This window comes from Simochromis diagramma, unplaced genomic scaffold (assembly GCF_900408965.1).
Source record: "Simochromis diagramma unplaced genomic scaffold, fSimDia1.1 OVJJ01000296.1, whole genome shotgun sequence".
NCBI lineage: Eukaryota > Metazoa > Chordata > Actinopteri > Cichliformes > Cichlidae > Simochromis > Simochromis diagramma.
This window is the reverse complement of record NW_024387004.1, coordinates 1,539,875-1,561,718: the sequence shown is the minus strand read 5'-3', so window position 1 is coordinate 1,561,718 and position 21,844 is coordinate 1,539,875. Positions and strand designations below refer to the sequence as shown.

General features: G+C 42.2%; 1 protein-coding gene across 3 annotated transcripts in view; it reads right to left on the bottom strand.

The window, feature by feature from the left end:
• LOC120739239 (potassium voltage-gated channel subfamily KQT member 2) overlaps positions 1-20,305 on the bottom strand; it is a 28,379-nt gene extending 8,074 nt beyond the window's left edge. For 2 of the 3 annotated variants that reach the window (XM_040040945.1, XM_040040947.1), the window contains exons 1-13: positions 19,868-20,304; positions 19,163-19,313; positions 18,877-18,967; positions 16,427-16,553; positions 10,028-10,203; positions 5,075-5,200; positions 3,940-4,050; positions 3,766-3,861; positions 3,564-3,658; positions 3,414-3,482; positions 2,822-2,851; positions 2,037-2,116; positions 1,457-1,669 (exon numbers count right to left, since the gene is read on the bottom strand). In XM_040040945.1, the coding sequence (XP_039896879.1) occupies positions 1,457-1,669; positions 2,037-2,116; positions 2,822-2,851; positions 3,414-3,482; positions 3,564-3,658; positions 3,766-3,861; positions 3,940-4,050; positions 5,075-5,200; positions 10,028-10,203; positions 16,427-16,553; positions 18,877-18,967; positions 19,163-19,313; positions 19,868-20,000 (1,498 nt within the window). In that variant the 5' untranslated portion in view covers positions 20,001-20,304. Of the gene's footprint in view, positions 1-1,456; positions 1,670-2,036; positions 2,117-2,821; positions 2,852-3,413; positions 3,483-3,563; positions 3,659-3,765; positions 3,862-3,939; positions 4,051-5,074; positions 5,201-10,027; positions 10,204-16,426; positions 16,554-18,876; positions 18,968-19,162; positions 19,314-19,867 lie in introns of all 3 variants that reach the window. The other variant, XM_040040946.1, reaches the window with a different exon arrangement.
• Positions 20,306-21,844: the final 1,539 nt, after the last annotated feature.

Sequence of the window (21,844 nt, the reverse complement as noted above, 5' to 3'; positions counted from 1 at the left end):
CTGTACCATTGTAGTGTTGTGAGCCCACACATGATGGCGCCATGGTACTTTTTTTATGTCCGATACCGATATCATAAATATGGATCTGCCGATACCGATATGATTTGTTTTTTTTAATGTCTCGCTGTTCATACTCACATTTTAAAAAACAAAACAAGCTGTTCTGTTACACTGTATGCAAAAAATACACCACACCCCAAACATTTCACAGTTCAGCAATAATGATCTTTGTATTTACATATTTAGGAGAACTTTAAATCTAAGTATTTAAAGTAAAATTCAAAAATAATTTAAAATGCAATTTTATGCAGATTTCAAAAATGTCTTTGTCCTGAAAAAAGTGCAATATCAGCACAAAATAATCTTTATATTCAACAACTAAAAAAGTGGAGCCTTTTACACTTAAAGCTGAACATAAACAGACATCCAGGGTGGAAAACAGTGCAAATAAATGCAAACACTTCATGACACTCACCTTTGATCAGGATGGATGTCAGTGTGAGCTGTTTCTATCACACTTAACCTGAGGCTAAATTTTGTGTCATTTACATACATATAAACACTTATTTTTAATAGTTTTTTTCTGAACCATGAAACTGTTTGGCCATGTGTCGTCCCTGCGTCGGGAGCACACGCTGGGCTCTCCAAATCACACACAAACAGTATCCCACATTCCTGATTTTTAGTTCACAGACACTTCTTATAACGACTAACTTCTCCTGAAACGTTGGAGGGTTTTATACAGTAAAGTCACAGGATAAAAATAATTATCAGTCATTTGTTAAAATAATAATTTTCTGTTGTAACCCTCAAACTGAATGGTAATGTAACCACAAACATTTTTCACAAAACTAAAACACACTACTTCCACATCTAATGTCTTTACTCGGACTAAACTGGATCCGCACTCCGTGCCGGCGAATGCTCGCGGCATGGGGGCGGCGGGTTTCTCCCCGATATCCGATCCAGTAATTTAGGTCAGGATCGGATCGATACCGATGCTGTATATCGGATCGGTCCGGTCCAGAAGAGTTTGTTCACCCTGAGTCATCATCACTGGAGCTCAGATTCCTAATTTCACCTTTGATTTTAATCTGATGATCGAACTCTGACCGGACAGATCAGAGGAAGTTTGCTGATGGAGGTGAGACAGCAGCAGACTCTGGATCAGTTTGAATCCAATAAAAACTGTCCTGCCATGCAGGTGAACCCTGATTCGTGGATTCCGGGTGGATTCGGTTCCAGGCTGACAAACACGATGATGATGAAGTCTTCTAAACCAAACATTTAATCTCAAAATAACAGCAGTTTAGTGACTAATGCTTAAGTAAAGACAGACCACATCTTACAGAGTGTCCTGGCAAACAGGACAAGCTGCTGATTTTTCTGAACATGTGATTTTAGTGCAGATTTTTGGGCGACTGGTATCGACACTGCTCAGCTTGGCCGGTCTTACCTTCAGAGTTCTGACGGGATGCTGCTCCCCGGATCCTGAAGGCCTGCCTAGTTCTGCTGCGTTCTCCAAAGCTCCAGCTCTTTGGAACCTTGCTGGGACTCTCTTCCAAATTGGGCTCTATGCTGGGGGACCGCCGCAAGGCCTGGACTCCCCCAGGACCTCCAGGTACTCCAGGACCAATGCCAGGAGCAGGACCCATTCCAGGTGCAACTCCTGGGCGAACGGGAGGAACCAGTAAGAAGGAAGGAAGACGGAGTGCTAATTCAGGTCCTGATTACAAGTAACGTTCTTTGCTTAAATGGCTCCTCCTGGATATGACTGCCAGTCCTTGATGTGCACAAACCAGTAACCACCAGCTCACAGGGGTGCAGTGGTTACCTATGTTGCCTCACAGCCTGAGGGTCCTGGGGTTCCACCCATCCTATGAAATAGGCCGACCCCCCCCCCACCACCACCAACGATCAGTGGATGGCGTGTTGTCTGACTCTATGTTTAAAGACTCCTTTAGCACGTAGATGACATCAGTATCAGGATTACTCCCAGACCAAAAACATGAACGTTAAAAAATATCAACACCCACCGTGCTGAGGAGAACCTTTGCCTTTGGTTCCTGAACTCCGAGGAGACGAGAAGACCCTCTCCTTTAGACTCACCTTCTGACTGTGGGAGGGAGGAGAAAGACCAGGAGATTTTAGTCACATCTGGAAAATGATCAGCTCTTAAATCCCTTTGGGTTATGGTCATATAATTACATAACTAACCAAACAGATACACTTTAGTCCTCATAGGTGATAAAAACGAAGGAGCTTGGAAAGAAAAAGACTGGAAGACATTTCACGTCTCATTCAACAGTGTTATTCAGCTGTGAGACCTCACCCCATCAGGTTTGGTCTTACAGTGGTTTCACCCGAAACCTCTGGTGATAACGACCGACACCTTTTTTCACTCCCTGGCTCATGAGATGAGGAACGTGATTAATAATGGGTCAACGAACCTCAACCAAGACACCTCTTGGATGAGAGGTGAAAGGTCATCACAAACATGTAAGAATTCCAGGTGCTTTCTTTCCAAGCTCCTCATAGTACCATGACAGACACACAGGTGTTAAACCTGGAAATATTTCTTTGTTCCCTGATTGCAGAGACTCAGAGGAACCATTTAAAACAAATTTAGGGTGATTGCTGCTGATGACTTAGACAACAGAGGGTTCACCTCTTGAACTTCACCAAAGGAAATATTCAAATAGAAGGATGTAAGGCAACATGGATCTAAAAGGCTTTTTGTGACAGCTGAACGTTTCTAAAGCAATGGTTGAATAAGATGTTGGGAAATCTGATGTGAGTCCTTGGAGAAGAGACCACGGACCTGGGAGAAGGTTCAGGCTGAACATCCTTCCTGCAGGGAGATAAAGATTGCCATTAATCACTGACTTTAAAGACGATTATTCATCAGATTATTAAAGATTATTATTGTTCTTCAGTTAAACACCAATGAGCCAAACAGTGACATGGTCAGCATGACATCACCCTTTGGTTTTGGATGTTCTAAATTCAATTCAGTTTAGTTTTATTTATTTAGCTCCAAATCACAGCACCAGTCGCCTCAAAGCGCTTTGTATCGTAAGGTCAAGACTCTAGAATCATATGACCCCCTATGAGCAAGCACTTTGGCGACAGTGGGAAGGAAAAACTCCCTTTTAACAGGAAGAAACCTCCAACAGAACCAGGCTCAGGGAGGGGCGGGGCCATCTGCTGTGATTGGTTGGGGTGAGAGAAGGAAGACAGGATAAAGACATGCTGTGGAAGAGAGACAGAGGTTAATAATAACTATTAAATGCAAAGTGTCTGTTAGCATTTTAGCTCCTGAAATGTTCTCAGGTGTTCTCAGGTTAGTTCGAGGAGGGTTTTTGGCTCACTGGTGCAGTTATGGTGCAGTCGTTGTGTGGAAACTTTCAGACCTGAATGAGAGTCCGGATTTGTTCTTGAGGTTCCTTAGTAAGTCCAACTGATTGAGAGGAGGGATCAACCTGCAGACACAAATTTTACAATCACACAGTTTCAGAATCCCTGAGGAGTGATTGGCTGCAGGTGCACAGGTGCAGTCTTACCTATACATGGGGACAGACACTGTCCTCTCGTAATAATCCCAGGTAGATGTCAGATCGGTTCGGCTCAGATTTGTGGCGTAAACCCTCCAGGCCGCCTGTCGACACAGGAAGGAAGCAGCTGACTCCTAAAAGGTCTCACGTGAGGGTGCCAGTGTAGATTCTCACCGCACAAAGTCAGTGTGATGTCAGAGCATGGGCTCACCTGTATGAGTCCTGCTGCGGGATTTCGTCTCTTCTCAAAGTGTTTCTGTCTGTGCTGCTCCTGAACCTTCAGAGCAAAGCCAGAACCCAGAATCCCCTGAAGAGAAACACAGACAGGTGAGCTGGCACGAACAGGTGTCTCAGGTAAACCCAGGTAGATAAAAAACTGACTCACAGCCGGCAGAGCAAAGAATGAAACTCCAATCAGAGTGAAGGTTGCAGCCAGCAGACGTCCATTCCAGGTGATGGGGAACTTGTCTCCATAACCGATGGTTGTCAAGGTGATCTGAGACACAAACAAACAGACTACATCGTCCCATCACGGAGGAGGAAACACCAGTTGTTTCAGCTCAGGTGTACACACCTGTACCACACCTGTGCTGGATGTTCTGTCTGTACTGATTAGGTGAACGTGTTTTTTACTGCCATGCTTTTAGTTCATGTATTTTGTTTTGCACTACGCATATTTTATATGTCATTCGGTCATTTATTGCGGGAATTCTCATGTAGGAACTTTTGTACTGCATTGGTTCTGCTGGTGCACCTGAGTGAGGTGCACGGCCATGTTGAAGCAGCAGAGGCCAATTTAAGTTGGAGGAAGTTCAAATGTTCTTAAAAGTATGTGTGACGTGCTCAAAGCATGGGTCAGCCAGCGAGGTATGTTGTAGTACAGCGGTCCCAGACCTTTTTTGCTCCACAGACGGTTTAATGTCAGACAATATTTTCACGGACCGGCCTTTAAGGCGTGGCAGATAAATACAACAAAATAAAATAATACAACCGAGACAAAAGCAGTGGGATTTTGTAACAATAAACGTGAATTCACTGTGTAATTGTGTAACTTTATTAGCAGCGTCCTCCTGAAATGCACCAACAACACAGAGTAACATCCTCCTCTCTGCCCCTTAATGCTCTCCGGTTGCTATGGTAATGGATAAATATTTATTTCAAAATAAGACACACAACTATAACACGGGAAAGATCCAGGGAAACAGTTAACGATAAAAACCCTGAAAACCATAAATTTCACACCCGCTGCCGTAGATCATTTATGTCTCTGTTTCACCCGTCTTACTATTTCATTGAATTTTATGCTGTGTTTGAGTTCGACGGTGGCGTCATTTGTGATCAAGGTGATGCTGTAACAACATCAATCCCGAGATTTTACAGCTCAGTAAAGCCAACCTCATGCCATCAGCAAGTGATGCTGTTTATACCTGCTGCTTTGCAGCTCAGATAACTAATCACAGGCAAACAGCACCTCACCTGATCTCAGGTGAGGTGTGGGTGTGTATGTGCATTCATCTTACCAGTCCCCACCAGAGGGCGTCAGCATATGTCTCAAACTGTTCATTATCTTCTTTTTCTGCCAGGTAAACGAGGAAACTTGCCAGAATGAGACACAAGAAGCCGATATACCAGGCTGTGATCAGCTCCTGCAGTGGGCGAGAGACTAGAGGGTAAAGTCAGGACGGAGGAGAGCCCGGGAGGTATCCTGCTCATGTGCTGAAACGCCTCAACTGGCTTCTAGTAGCACAGCAGCTACTTTAAGCTCCTCCACAGCTCGAGGTTCAGAATCTATGACACACTGAAAGTTAAGGATATTCCCTTAAGACTAATTTCCTCGTCCGTTAAGAGAAAAAAACAACTACACCTGTGAACTAGTCTAAAAGTAAGAAAAAAGTTTCGACTACATGACCTGACCGTTTATGACATCGAGGTTTGGAGGTGCCGGTCAGAGAGTGCACCCTGAATTTCTAAAAGTTTGTGGACTTGGTGAATTTGAAGGGTGAGCCCTGCGTTTATGAGCTCTCCACCATGGACATGAAGCTGGTGCATGGTGACCTCTGCAGCACCAACTTGAATAGAATAAAATAGAATAGATCTTTATTGTCCTGTTACAAGAACAATAAAAGACAGTTTGGAATCTCTGTGTTAGCAGCCTGTAGATTTTTACATTGAAATTCCTTCAGAGAAACCAAAAAAGAGACTTAACGATGTTCCTGCACAGATCTGTACAAGTTATATACGCCATATAAAGGAGCAGCGTGATGATCGGTGGTAGTGCACACAGGGAGAGACCAGAGGTAGGAATGTTGGTTCCATTATAATAAATACAGTGAAAATGTCCGTACACGTTAACAGCACAGTCGACGTTAAATCAGGGTGGAGGCAGGACATGATGGGCTGGAGGTAGCTGGGCTCTGCTGGTTGGCAGTGTAGAGGTTTCACTGGAAGAAGGTTTCTGGATTGTTTTCCACAAACCTTTTCTCCGTACATATTGCAGTTGATTGTGTTGGTCCTTCTCCAGTTGTTGCGTCTGAGGTGGACAACTTCATCCCCAGATGTAACTAACCCAGATGCTCCTTAGTTGACTGGCTAGTTGAGGGTTAATGTTTTTCAAAATCATTTTAACAACATCACCTTCACTTATAGTTGGCTTCCAGCGTTTGCAGAGTGATTGATACGTGTAGGCAAAGTCTCTGATGCTCTCAGCCTCTTTTTGGACTGTGCTCCGCACTCTCTCAGCCAGCTCATCCTCATAGTCTCCTGACAGGAACGCATTATTTCCAGGTTTGGATTTTATGGGGTCCCTTGAAGTTCCAGGTAGAACATTACAAAGAGTAGCCATAAGCCCCTCGTCAGTGAGTGGGTTGAGGCCCAAGAAGTCTTCCCCCCTCTCTACGTACTGAAGAGGATCAGACTCATCAGCTTTTCCAAATGTTGGAAAAGGCACTTTGATAGGCCTCTTCCCCCCATTCTACTCCTCGTTTCACCTCGGACGGTTAGCTGGTTACAACCTCGGTTGGCCAGCCACTCTTAAATGTTTCTCTCCAAATATGTCGTCTGAATAGGTTTGCAACCCTGCATGTCCAGGTGCCGGGACAGAGAGAAGGATCCTCCTTTATCGGTTGGATGACATCAGGTATGAGTTTTGTGGTTATTTGAGTGTACTGGTCCTTTAAACTTCACTCGTTTGACAAGTTGTTTTCTGTGAGATTTGTGTTCATTTGTTCCATTTGAAAAACTGTTTTTTTTTGTGTTCAGTGCTCGTTTTTAGCTCCTCCTCCTAGTCGTGTTGGTTCTCCACAGTTTTCTAGGCCGTTCCAGAATATCCTGATCAGCAATATTTGATGACGTGAACAGATTCACCTCCTGTGTTCTTTAATCGATTTTCCAGGAGGAGAGTTGGACAAGTTTAAAGGAGCACTGAGCTCACTCAGATCCATACCCCGCAGTGAATTATGGGAGGAGAGTTTCATTTGCTGATACCGTCTGCATTTCCAAGGGTGACCCAGCACTGGGAGCAGTTTTGTGTTTCTGTTGGGTTGTTTCAAATAAAGTTTTTTCTTTCTTTATTTAATGGGTTTATAATTAATGAATGAGTCCCATCCGAGGTGTCATTTTTCTATTTGTCAGTTTATATAATGAAGGTTTGGGGGTAGCAGTCAGGTACAGCAAACCTCACAAAGGATGTAAACATGTAACAGAGCTTACCACCCTCAGCATGAAACAAACCACGGTTTCTTTCATAAAACTCAAACGGATTCACACACTGAAAATACTCATCCTTTAACCTAAGTGTAGTTCACGGCTCATGTTTGGTCCACGTTTTATCACTCACCAGTCCACTGCAGTGACAAACGAAAGGCGTCTCAAACCAGCTGTGCACAGCTGCACACAAAGTACAGCCTGGAGCAGCGCCTCACTGCCACCTCCATCCACAAAGAAATCCTCCTGCTTCAGAGCCAGACGATCCCCGGTGCTTTCCACTGGCGTGCTTCTTTTGAAGGCTGTCAGTGGGGCCTTCCACCCAGAAACACTGGGCTGGTCCGCTCCGTGTCGAGGACCACTCCAAAAGGAATTGGGGGTGTGGCAGTGAGTTTGCATGAGGCGATCCGAGTTCAGAGCAGCAGACAAGTGAGCACTGGCCATACGTTCATCCTTTGATGAACACGCATACGAAGTCAGATTCCTTTGCAGAACGTAGATAATTCAGCATCGTCAGCAGGTTCCATTCCACACAGGTTCTGGTCCACACAATCACGCATTCGGATCCACACATGGCTGAACGTCTTCATGCGTTCTTAAGTCCTTTGTCAGTTCTCCCAGTCACAGCTCGCACTTTCGCTATACACCTAATGGCTCATAACAGCAGCCCCACATGTCTACAAACCAAATCCAAAAGACTGGATGGTCAAACCCCCACGATCACTCCAAAGTCCAAGGTCCAACGATCACTCTGAGCCTGCTTCCTAACACTGGAGACCACAGGTGTCGAACTCCAGGCCTCAAGGGCCAGTGTCCTGCAGGTTTTAGATGTAACCTTGATACAACACAGCTGATTTGAAGGCTAAATGACCTCCTCAACATGTCCTGAAGTTCTCCAGAGGCCTGGTAATGAACTAATAATGTGATTCAGGTGTGTTGACCCAGGGTGAGATCTAAAACCTGCAGGACACCGGCCCTCGAGGCCTGGAGTTGGACACCCCTGCTGTAGACCAAACTTTCCTGAGATCTGGTCATCTTCCAGGATACTCTGACAGGTAAACAGTAGGGGCGCAGCGAAACACATAATTCACGGTTCGATATTTTTTTGATACAAAAAAAAATGTTCATGCTTTTTGAATTTATCATTTATTAAAATTATAAATATATATTTTAACTCAAACGTACAGTTTTTAAATTTAATATTGCTGAAACAACAAAGGGATAAAATAATAAATCTATCTGATCGAGAAATCACTCATCTTTGGAAAAGAGAGTTTATTACAGAGAAATGGCTCTTTCCAAAATAAAAGCTATACTATACGCTTCTTCTTCAGTCTGCCCCAGGGCAGCTGTGGCTACAACTGTAGCTGCCTCCACCAGTATGTGAATGTGTGTGTGAATGGGTGGATGACTGGGTGTGTAAAGCGCTTTGGGTCCCTAGGGGGGACTAGTAAAAGCGCTATACAAATACAGGCCATTTACCATTTCTGGGCTATATTCTCAGCAGCATATTAAACATATCAGGTCCCCATAAGGGGAATCATGTGCTAACGGCTGTCTAAATGACTCGGGTAAAGTTTGTAGCATGTCTGCTTGTTGTTTTTGTCTGCTTCCACTTGTCTTTGCACTAGGATGATGTTGGAGTAAATGTGCAGTCATATTCGTTGTGTTCCCACTAGTGCTGTCAGCGTTAATCTCGTTGAAATGACATTAACGCCATAACGCGGCAAATCTCCGTTAACGAGCTACCGCGGATCGGCCCGTGCGTGGGGCTGTTAACGAGCGTTAACGAGCGTTAACGAGCTAACTGCACTAACGCAGTAGTTCCCACCCATGTAATTGAGCATTGCGTGGTACATCCAACATACTGTTTTACTTTAGTCCATGACGCGCTTACCTTCATGGTCATACGTCACATGAAAACCAAAATAGTTCCAAACGCCAGATCTGAATGAGGGTGGGGGAGGTTCAGTTTGCCATGTTGCAATGAGCTTAGCTTCTGTCTGCTAGCTTGCGCTGCGCTCAGTGAATCTGTGCTCGACAGTGCAGCCTAGGCGGAGTAGTCGAACGCAGATCCACTGAGCACTCAACACAGACAGCATCGTCAGAAGAAAAGTTGATAAAATAAATTACAAATGTTGTATTGTTCGATACATATGCGTACCAAACCGAAAGCACTGTATCGAACGGTTCAATATCGGTACGAGTATCGTTGCACCCCTAGTAAACAGGTAACCAACAAAAATAGACTGACACTAAATTTTATTTATACTCTTTTCTATTTTGAGGTATATGTGAAACATTGATCTAATCAATAACTCCGATCAATACAGATGAAAGTAATAAACCAATACTGCAGCTCAGTGTTGTGGTTTCTCTAATACTGTAGACCTGGTGGGGTTAAGCACAAGCTTTGACCTTTGACATCCATCAGTCTGGGTGCCAGCTGAGCTCAGTGGGTGAGCGGGCGACCACACAACTGCAGAGCAGCGGCTCGGGTTCGAGCCCGACCCGTGGCCCTTTGCTGCGTGCCATCTCCTCCCTTTCTATTCAACCTTCACTTTCAACATCCAATAAAGTCATAAATACTTCAAATAGTGGACCAATCTTAGATCTGTAAATATTCTGATTCTTTGATTTCAGTCAGTTTTTAAACTTTCGTGTCCTGTTCCAGATTCTCAGTGTTTCATCACAGTGAGCATTAGCTGATCTGTAACCACCGACAAGTCAGCGCCACGTCAGCTGGCGTCACTCACACATACGAGTTTTACCTTGCTGTGAGCGTAGACCACCGATCCCAGCAGCTTCCAGGTTCCTCCTCGGCGATCCATACGGATCATTCGGAGAATCTGAAGGAACCGCAGTGACCTGATGGCCGACGTAGCGAAGACGTTTCCCTGAGTCCCCGCAGCCAGGACTGATATGGATGCTATGAGCACCATGATGTCTGCAGACAGACAGGTAACAGGTAGGTCAGAGATGGCTTTTCTAATTGTACCATCATGAACTGGTCCTTTCCATTAGCACTGGTAGTTATTCTTCTAACATTGCCCCACTGGCACAAACCCACGGGGTTTTCTGTTTTCATTACAGACGCTGCAGCTTGGGTCTGTCTTTGAAATCATCATGTTACTTATCACTTTTAATAATAATGATGATAATACATTTTCTTTTATGTACCTTTCAAAACACTCAACGTCACCTTACGCAGAAGAAAAGACAATGCAGTGTCTCAAAAATGAGTTAATAAAACAAGATTGGACTATTGTATATAAACACAAGGATGTCAATAAAGCCTATGAGGCATTCTTAAGCATATTCATGGCTTTTTTAGAGGAAAACAGCCTCTTATTGAAGTCAACAGGAAAGATAAGTATGCAGGAAGACCATGGATGACAAAGGGACTGCAAAATGCCTGTAAAAAAAAGAACACCTTATATAGAGAATTCATTAAAAAGAGAACTACAGAATCTGAAAAGAAATATAAAAAGTATAAAAATAAATTAAGAGAACTTGTAAAAAAGAATACTTCATCAAAAAGTTAGAAGATAATAAAGATAGCATGAAAGGGATATGGAAGGTATTAAATAGTATAATAAAAAATGGACCAAGGACTAATGACTACCCTGGGTATTTTATGGAAGGGACAAATACTATTAGTAAAATGAACGAAATAGTAAATGGATTCAATACATTTTTTGTAAATATAGGGCCAAAACTGGCTGCGGAAATAAAGGTTGATATGATAGAAAGGGAGGAAACATTGAAAGGAATGCAAGTTCAATGTTTTTAAGAGCAGTGGAAGAGAAGGAGATATATGATATTGTCAGTGGACTTAAGAACAAAACGAGTACTGACTGTCATGATATTGATATGGTAACGGTAAAGAGAGTAATTGATGGTATTGTAAAACCACTACAATATATTTTTAATTTGTCTTTCCAGGAAGGGGTTTTTCCACAAAAAATGAAAGTTGCAAAAATTATTCCTATTTATAAATCAGGTGAAAAGCATTGTTTTACAAATTATAGACCAGTGTCGGTACTCTCCCAGTTTTCTAAGATACTGGAAAAACTATTTCTAAAAAGATTTGATAGCTTTGTGGATAAACATGATTTGTTGGCAAATTGCCAGTATGGGTTTAGAAATAATAGATCGCACCCACAAACTACACCCTTTTTGGCTCCTACCTCAAAGCACACTGTGTTCTGTTGATCTTATGTGCTGCACAATAATGTTTAATATTTAGTATTTACTGTCATATTCCCATATATCATTGTGATGTTGTTTATTCTATTACTCTTGTTCTCTTCTGCTTGTTTTCTTTTTTCTTTCTCAGCAGGTGATCCAGGTGATTGATATATGCTTTTTTTTTTCTTTTTTTTTCTGCTCATTCTGTTGGTTTTTGTCTTTTGCCCTTCTCCCCCGTCCCTCTTCTCAGCTGTTTCTCTTTCCCTCTTTCTTTCTTCCCCAGTCAAGTCTGTCCCGTATTCAGTAAGTGAAAATAAAATAAACAATAAAAGGTGAATCAAATGGACCATTATGGCAAGGCTGGGATGGTCAATTTGGTAAAGTAAATCCGTTGGGCATCTTTCTTTGCCTTTAGACAACAATTCTGATGCAAAAGAGCCAAACGGGACAGGCAAAAAAAAAAAAAAAAAAGGATCATCAGTCAGAAAGCCTGAGCATGAAAATAGTGTGACTCATTTTGGCCAGTAAGTGAAGAGATGACCCAAAAGCAGCATGCAAAGGTAGGCAAAATACAAAACCCAGATAACAGAAAGTTCACAGGAACAGCAGCAAATATACAGGAGGGAAAGTAAACAGACAAAGGTGAGGGCAAAGGCAGGTGTTTATATAAACACATAGGCACGGACAACTATCCTTAGACTACACTGATTAATGCGAACACCTAAAAAACAACTATAAATTCAAAACAAGAACCAAAACTTATGAAACCCTGGAACCTGTAAGACTGCAACAGTACAATTTGTCAGTTACTGAGCTGAAAATCTATGGGAGATTTTAGGCTTATGTTATATACAGCACTCTCCACCATCACCATCAAAACAGAAGACATCTGTTAAAATAATAATGTTCCATTCCTCCAGTAAAGTTTCAGACGTCTGGAGAATCACTGCAGAGAGACAGTGATGCTGTTCTGGTGGTCCAACACTTTGCTTAAGCTGTTTTCAAGCATGCACTGAAACGCTGAATATTGATAGACATCCCTAAACAGAGGTGCATGTGAGAATGTAATAATTGTAATATATATTGGACAGGACATCTGGAGTGTTACCTTACCCCATCAGACGTTAGTATAATATTCTAAACACGATACTGTTTCTCATTTTCTTTCATCCTTATAACATGATGTAATCAGTTGTTTGGACTCTTGTTATTATTTACTATGCAATAAGAACACTTCCTATCAGCCAAGACTAGCAGGAAAATCTAATGTTAAAAAAAAAAAAAAGAAAAAAAAAAGAAATAATAGATCAACAGTTTTGGCATTGATGGATTTAATGGAAGAAATAACAGAATGTATGGATAACAAGAAGTACTGTATGCACTAGGAGTCTTTCTAGATCTAAAAAAAGCATTTGATACTGTTGACCACGAAATTCTAAAAAGCAAACTGGAAAAATATGGGTTCAGGGGTGTGGTACTGGATTGGATAAACAGCTATGTGATGAATCGACAGCAATATGTACAAATAAATGAGATTAAATCTAAAATGATGGATATTGAATGTGGAGTACCTCAAGGATCAGTATTAGGTCCGAAAATGTTTATTATGTACATAAATGATATTTGTAAAGTATCGAAGATACTAAAGTTTGTAATTTTTGCAGATGATACCAATATACTTTGTTCAGGTGCGGAATTTCAACAGGTTTTGGAGGTGATCACACAGGAGTTGAAGATATTAAAGAAGAAACAATAGAAAGAATAGAAACAAATTGTCCTTAAATTTAAATAAAACAAAATTCATGTTATTCGGAAACTATAAGAAAAACATTAACATTGAAATTTGTGTCGATAATATATATATCTAGAAAGGGTTAATGCCATAAAATTTCTTGGTGTGATCATTGATCATAAGGCCTGTTGGAAATCACACATCACTTATGTGAGGGGAAAGTTAGCACGGGGCATTGCTGTCTTGGGGAAAGTAAAACAATTTCTGGATAGGAAAACATTGTATATGTTATATTGTGCTTTGCTATTACCATACATGAGTTATTGTGTAGAGGTTTGGGGAAATACATATAAAAGTAATATTCAGACTATAATCATAATGCAGAAAAGGGCCATTAGACTAATAAATCAGGAGGGGTATAGGGCTCACACAAATGCACTCTTAATTAGGACGCAAGCTATAAAATTCCAGGATCTGGTGAAGTTTAAAACAGTGCAAATAATATATAAGGTAAGGAAAGGGATGCTCCCAATCGAAATAAGTAAATGGTTCTTAGAAAGAGAAGGGAGGTATAATTTTAGAGGGAAGTGGAATTTAAAATTACAAAGAGTAAGAACAACATTGAAAAGGATGTCTATTTCAATAGCGGGAGTTAAATTCTGGAATGAGTTAAAAGAAGAAATAAAGGTCAGTAGTGATATAAACCAGTTTAAAATAAAACTCAAAAAAGAAATATTAAATAAGTATAAGAATGAAGAAAATGCAATTAACCCAAGACAGCAGTCAAACTCATGTTTATTTTCTTCTGCAAATTAGCAAATCTAAATATAGTTTCAGTTGAACATGTGAAAATATTTTTTTGAGATGTTATGTTCTAAGTTGAAGGCATTGTATACGTTTTTGTTGTTCAAATTTAGATGATGAGGATGTAAACCTGTAAACCTCCTTTTCAAACAACTGTATGGAATGATTTTATGAAACGTTGGTGAATGTATATGTTTGAAATAAAAAAAGAACTGAACTGAACTGAATAAAACAACAACAGACATAAATACCAATTTGATAGGGTCTGATTTGTTTGTGGAGGACGAGTCGAGATCTTTTATAGATTTTATGTTCCAGGCAACAACCTTTAGCTTTAAGCTGACTGAAATAAACCATGGTGCAACACAGAAGGAGCCAAGGCGTCTAAAATGTCATCAAGTCCATCATTAAATGAGCGTTTAATCAGGGAAGGACAGAGGATTTATGCTCGGGAGGCAGTCAGTACGACTCAAAAGAGTGTTCAAATTAATGCCCCTGATGTTGCAAAATGAGATGACAAATGGAGTTAAATTAACATTAAAGATATTCACATGTGGTCAGAGGTGGGGAGATAAGCTGTTGTACAGCAGGGGTGGGGAACTCCAGGTGTCCTCCGGGTGTTAGATATCACTCTGTGTCACCCAGGATTAGTTCATTAGCGGGCCTCTGGAGAACTACAAGACATGTTGTTGACTGGATCCTACCCAGGCTACCATGTGGCAAGAGGCAGGGCTAACACAGACAGCCATTTACATTCACACCTACGGCCAATGTAGACTCCCCAGTTTACCTAACCCCACTAACTGTGTGTCTTTGGACTGGGAGGAAGTCGGAGTACCCGGAGAGAACCCACACAGACCAATGACATCCAGACAGCAACAGAACGCTGGCAGAGAGTCGGAGAGGGCGACTGTGGTCAGTGGACTACGTAGGAAAAGCAGGGTAGTCCAGACGAGCACAGACCCCCAAAACAACACGTTAATCCACAAAGCTGCTGAAGATGAACCACAGGAGGGCTTCGGACCAGTGAGAACACAGGTTATGGGTGGGAGTTAACAAACATTAACAACAGGTAATACAAGGCTCACCAACATGCCAGCAGCAGCTAGTCGCACCAGCGTTCACTCCCACGAAGAAGCTGTTATGAAGACAACACCCAGATTTCCTTCCCTCTTAAACCCGCCTCCTGCTCTCTAACCTGCTGTTGAGCTGATGTTAAAACCTGGCTCTCACAAAAAGTCCTCAAACTCAATGAAAGCAATGTTTTAGTGATTTATCCCACTCACTGACAGACCATGACATTTCCCACTGTCCCTGCATACCTACATGTTGTATAAAAAACATCCGGAACACGACTGCAGCAGCTGGACTCCTGGCACATGCATGTTTAGCTCAGTCTTAAACTCCAGCTTAGTTCTGTTGATCAGCACCTTCTAATAATTCCAGACTGACTGCTTGACTCATACAAGCAACCGTGAATTCCCAGCCCCGAAACTCTGGAATCATCTTCCAAACTGCAAACATACTTCCTCTCATCAGCTGTTTCAGCTTCAGACTAACTTAAACTATAACTCTAACTTTAATTATTCAAATTTTTATTATTCATTTATTTTGTTGTACTTTTACTCCTGAGGGGGGGCTAACACACAGACAACCATTCACACTCACATTCACACCTATGGGCGAATGACCAGTTACCCCAACCCTATGATAACTCCTACATCATTTGTGTTGCATTGTGTACTCGTTGTGCAGCACTTGGTGAACATCTGTTGTGTTTAGATGTGCTGTATAAAAGTGTGCTGTGCAGTGCTGTCCCTGCCAGCAGAGGCCTTAGCTGTGAGGCAGAGCTCTGGGGTTTGTTGTACGGTCTGACCTTGAGGTCCCCTCCTGTCTCTAATGTTTTTCACCTGTGGATAATCTCTTTCTCTGTACAACAATGGACAACGATGGAGTTTGTTTAGCAATACTGTTAAAACCCTTCTGAGACTGATGGGCAACAGTTGCTTCTCTAAGATCACTTTGATGTCTTTCCTCCTGTGTTAACACGCCTGAATGCTGCAGAGCAGCTGATTTCATCAGCAGCTCATGAGTTCATCAGCAGTAAGGCTGGATGGTCCAGCTCCACCCTAAACACAGTTGGAGATGCTGAGCTGAAGGGAGTGAAGTGAAACCACAGCCTCCGCCTCCACAGGTCCTTCTCACCACCAACTGAACTGTCTCTAGTTGAGGGTGAAGAAGAGGAACAGAGTAGCAGAGGCTACACAGCAAACAAGCGGTGGGATTGACTTCGGCGTGACTTTTAAACTCTACAAACCTTCTACAGAGGAAGTAAAGACCTTTAGAAGGTCCTCGGGGACATTTGTGGATGAAGCTCAGAGATAATGAAGCAGATGTGACACAGACTGAACGTGACCAACAAACACACTCAGCTCTGACCCACCGATGACGCAGAAGGGCTTCCTGGCAAATTTCAGTCGACCTCGCCACCCTCTGTACCGACAGCAACACCCGGCAGCCCAGATCCTCACCATGTACTCCACCCCGAACACCACGATGGTCACCACCTCCTGTTACACCACAACAACACGCTGTTAAAGATCAGAGCAGCACATATGTGCTCAGAAGAATATATCCAGCTTTATGTGAAGAATGAAACACTGCAGCTGAACAGAACCGTCAATAACTTTATTTTATATTTGTTTCATCTCCGCTTCAAGCACCATCACGTGTGCGATCAGCTCCACACTGAGCCAAACCTTAGACACTAGCTAAGCAGGGGTGTCCAACTCCAGGCCTCGAGGGCCTGCATGTTCTAGATCTCACCCTGGGTCAGCACACCTGAATCACATGATGAGTTCATTACCAGGCCTCTGGAGAACTTCAGGACATGTTGAGGAGGTCATTAAATCAGCTGACATGTCTAAACCTGCAACACCGGCCCCTGAGGCCTGGAGTTGGACACCACTGAGCTAAGCCTTCTGCTCTGCTTTCTGTGATTTGCATAAAAAATATGGTACAAAATTTGAGAACATATTGTTTTGGGGTTTTTTCACTTTTTTTTTTTTTTTTTCCTTTTTTATTACATTTTGTCCTGCTCATTTTCTGTTTTTAATGTTAATGTTTAAAGTTTTACATCAGTGGTTCCTAACTTTTGCACATTATAATCTCTCAATATGAAGTAAAGTTCACTGGTAATTACTGCTTTCAGTGTTGTAAATGGCATCAAGCTGTAAGCAGATCTTACACTGAGGCATTTTCAGCCTTCTTTTTTCTTTTTTTTCTTTTTTTTCTTTTTTTTTCACAGTGAACAGAATTTTTTATACATGTCTTTATACATTACACTGTTTCATATAAATGATTTTTATATCTGTGAACTACACATCAGCATTTCCAGTTAATAACTGTTGCTTTTTACTTGAAGTGTGCATAGCTGACCATAGACTTTTCTGTTGTTTATATTAGATATGAGATATGATTCATTACAACACATGAAAATAATCGTCAACATGAAATCATTCCAATTTGCCAAAGATTCAGAAATGCACTGCAGAGGAAAGAGAGGGGTCGAGCACTCTGCTACAAGCTTTTTATATTCACAGCGATCACAGTGCTATAATGAAAAGAGTCTAGGCCATGCACTTAGACCATGTGGATGTAAACCATGTCTGTAGACTTTGCAGAAAATATGCAGGCAACATGTTAACATTTTAAAATTTTGCTGCCATCTTTGTGATGTTGTGTGCTGTAGAAACCCACTCTAAAAATGCATTTTAAAAAACGATAGAATTATTCAGAGTCATTTAGTTATTGCTGCTTTTCCATCGTTGTTTTCCACAAATCCATGTGTTCAAAGCCATGCAGCTCTCATCACGTAACTCGTAAATTCAGCGTCACTGTTGCCTTGGTGCCCATATAGATTTAGAAAGTTTACTTAACATATAGAGAGACACGCTGGCAAACATTTATAAAAAGGTATAAAGGGGTTATAAAGGGGTTTTTTCACTTCTTATATCTTCACAAGTTTTTAAGCTGTATTTTTTTGAAAGATGGTGCGTCTCTCTCAGACGTTTTTTTAACAGTGAAATCTGCATCAGTGTTTGAACATGACGGTCTTAAAAAAGATGGAAGTGTGACCCTTTCCCTGCCTGGATCTCTAATCTGGGACCGACACATTCAAACTATCTGCAGTTCAAATATGACAAAAACTTTATATATGTGCTGCTGAGGACTCGGGGGGGCAGGGTGTCAATGTTACTAGTTGTCTTTTGCATCATACTGCAAAAGACAACTAGTAACATTTGTGATTTTTATATAAATATTTCACAATACTAAAAACAAAGTGTGTAGAATGATTTTCATCAAGAACTTGTTGGTCATAAAGTGGAGAAAATGACATTTTCATTCAGGTTTCATGCTGTGTATCAGTAAATACGACTTTGTTGTACCACAAAAACAAAAATATATTATTAGATCGTCCAAATTCTGGAGTTTAACCATGTTAAATATGTAGACTGACTCTACCAGCCTACTTTGTTGAGTCTAATATTTCAGTTTAAAGTATTACTGTAAACTAAAAACAGAACACATATTTAACACACAGCACAGTCTGATGCTACATGAAGTTTTATTATCATAATATCATTATATATATTATAATTAGCATCACTCTGACATTTCCTGTCTGTTCCAAAGATCCTGGTTCAGTTTCATTCCGAGTGGAAATTTCAGGCTTTTGTCTTTGGAAATATCCATGTTCAAACATTGCCTCGAGTTTCAGTGTTTGAGAAAAAGGCCTGAAAGTTGGTCGATCTAAAATATTCACATGGACATATGTGGACATAAATGTAAGCACACTGGCGACGGTCGAGCGTGATGTTTGCGTGGCGTTACCAGGATGTAGAGCGCGTCCTCGGAGCTCTTCTCGTACTCTCTGATGGTGGAGAACACAGACAGAACCAGGCAGGAGAACACCAGCAGGAACCTGAACACAGAACAGGAAAGATCTGCGTTTCAGGGAAAATAAACATTAGTGAAGTGACCTCACTATGAGAGACGGCTGTGGGGAAGAGAGGGCGGGAATATTAAGGACCGCCCAGCTGTCCCCACCTGCCAAATCCCACTTTTCTCCTGCTCGTTACATTGGTGCGCGCACGCAGGTGTGCAAACAGGTACGTACACATAGGCGTGGTAGATAAAGGCCCATCCTCGGGGTCTCTCCAAGACGTTGTACAGGAAGTTCTGCAGGCGTCTGTAGAGGGCGTTTCGTTTGGGAGGTTTCTTCCCCCCGGAGACGCTGCTGCGCTGCCGCCGAGGCCCCTCGTCTCCACCTGGACACAGAAACATGTCAGACAGGCACACGGACGCTTATATGTGCTGCTGAGGACTGGGGGGCAGTATGGGAGTGATGTGGGAGTAAATCTACTGTGAAACCCTCTGCCTGTGAGGGGCAGCCAATCAGAGGAAAGCAGAATCAGAAATACTTAATTATTAATCCCAGCATGTGGTCACAGTAAGAACAGTAACGAACAAGGAAAAACAATCCAGTTATTATTTACTAATTAATAATATAATTACAGAAAAGCTCTTAAAGGGGGAGGAGCTAAAACAGCCTGTTTCAGACTGAGAATGATCTGAGGTGTCCAGAGCAAGATAAAGAAGGATTATTCTGAGCTGTGAACCATGCAAAGCTGCTCCGGTGCATCAGCCAATCGCATTCAAGCCTCCTCTCAGTAAACACCTGCACCATGAAGCTGATTGGTCCTAACCTTCAAGAGAAAGGTTTGCAGGTTTTCGTGACAGAGTGACCACGTGACATGTCCTGTATACGTTTAAGTGAAATCAGCTGCTTTGGTTATTAAAGGTAACACACACAGCTGCTCACCCGCTATGAGCAGAGCACCGTCCCTACTGGAGTCCGTCCCTCCGGCCTCCAAACCCACGAAGCCGACCTTCAGCTTCTTCTGGTCGGCCTGCGCTCCGGGGAACACCCCGCCGTTGCGAGATTTCTGCACCATGACGGACCGACGATGTGCACCGATTCACCGAGCTACAGCCAGCCCGCGGACCGAGCATCGAGGCCGGGCAGGGCCGGCGGGAGCATCGGGGCCGAGGAGGAGGAGAAACGGAGAGGAGGAAGCGGAGGATGCAGCACAGACGAACCGCAGATTGGCTGATCAGCAGGTTTTTGACTTCCCGCACGAGGAAGGAAACAGAATGACGTCACCGCGTCAGAAACATTGATCACTTCGATCAGCTGCAAAAAAAAAGAAAAAGAAAAAAAAGGCGTGATCGCTTATCACCGTCTCCACGGTAACGTGATGTCAACGGCGGTCACCATGGCAGCACGAGGTGTGGGCGGATGGAGATCGTGGCGACAACATCATTAACCAAAGAACCAATCAGGTTGGTGATGACGACAGACCCTGCAGCGTCAGCAGAGCCTGGTGACAGTGGGAATGAAGAACCCTTCTCTGTCCTCAGTAAACTGAAGCCATTTTCCTGCTTCAGAATCAGAATACTTTATTGATCCCTGGGGGAAATAATTTTTTATTACAGTGCTCCATTATAAACAAACATTAACAAGACAGACAATACACTAACTAAGAATAGCACAATATATACATATACATAAAAGTCACTTATTAATAAATAGCTGAAAGCGATGTCCGCCCTCTACATTGATGAAGAGGAGGTAGAAAGGGTATTTATTTATTTATTAACCTTTATTGACCCTGTGTACGAGAAAATGCTAACTTCCTGGTTTGAGACCGGATGTAGGGTTGTACATTTCCGGTAGCTTTACTTTGCGGTCAATCGCTACTGTGAAGATATACTCCAAAACCATGTCCAAAACTCAAAAACGGAAAGATTGCGTTAAGTTACAAAGAGCAGAAGGTGGGAACACTCACCACTGTTGTGTCATAAAAAATCTAATCAGTTTTGACGTTTAAAGCATTTAGATCGATCAGCTGTTTACATCACTCAACACAAGCAGAACTGCATTACTGCAGCAGAAGACACATCGTCCACATTCAGAAGCACATCTCTGTATAGTGACTGGTCTCATGATTTAAACAGGCAAATGTTCAGCATTCAAACTACAGGTGAAGAATAGTCAAACCAGATGTTTCCCCGTTATGTCGAGATCAGCTAGTCAAGTACGCACCTACACAGCATGTTAACAAACCGTGAAGAAAGCCACACAAAAAATGAATGATTGCTGGTAACGGTTTCTATACATTAGTATGTACGAAGAGTATGTTGTGACTTACCTTCAAAATTACAGTGGTCCCTCGCTATAACGCGGTTCACCTTTCACCTCGCTGTTTCACAGAATTTTTTAGTGCAAGTTTGCGCTTTTTATTTATTTACGTCACATTGTGTCCTGTGTCCTGATCGCTGCAGACGATCTCCTCCGTGCCGTCTCTCCTGTACAGTACAGAATCGCTGCATCGATCGCTCGCAGTGTGACTCTGAAGTGCAGTGCTGTATGTCCACGATGTCCACGAAACGTTTTGCACCGTCAAAAAATTAAATTGGCTACTTGATTTCACCTATCGCTGGTTATTTTTAGAACATAACACCTGCGATAAACAAGGGACAGCTGAGAAATATAACATCTGAATCCATTTTCTCTTTTGCTCTGAGGCGCGGGGAAAATATCGACAAGTAGATGAACATCATTCACAGATATATTGGGTAAATGCTCAAGACATCTATAGAAATGTAAATCGCCGCTTGATTCATTTGCTTAACTTGTTTTGGACCGTAAACCAGGCGCGAATAGGACACCAGAAACAAAGCTCCCCACAGGAGTTTCCGTACCGGAAGTAGCATATGCTAACGTGCACATAGTCAA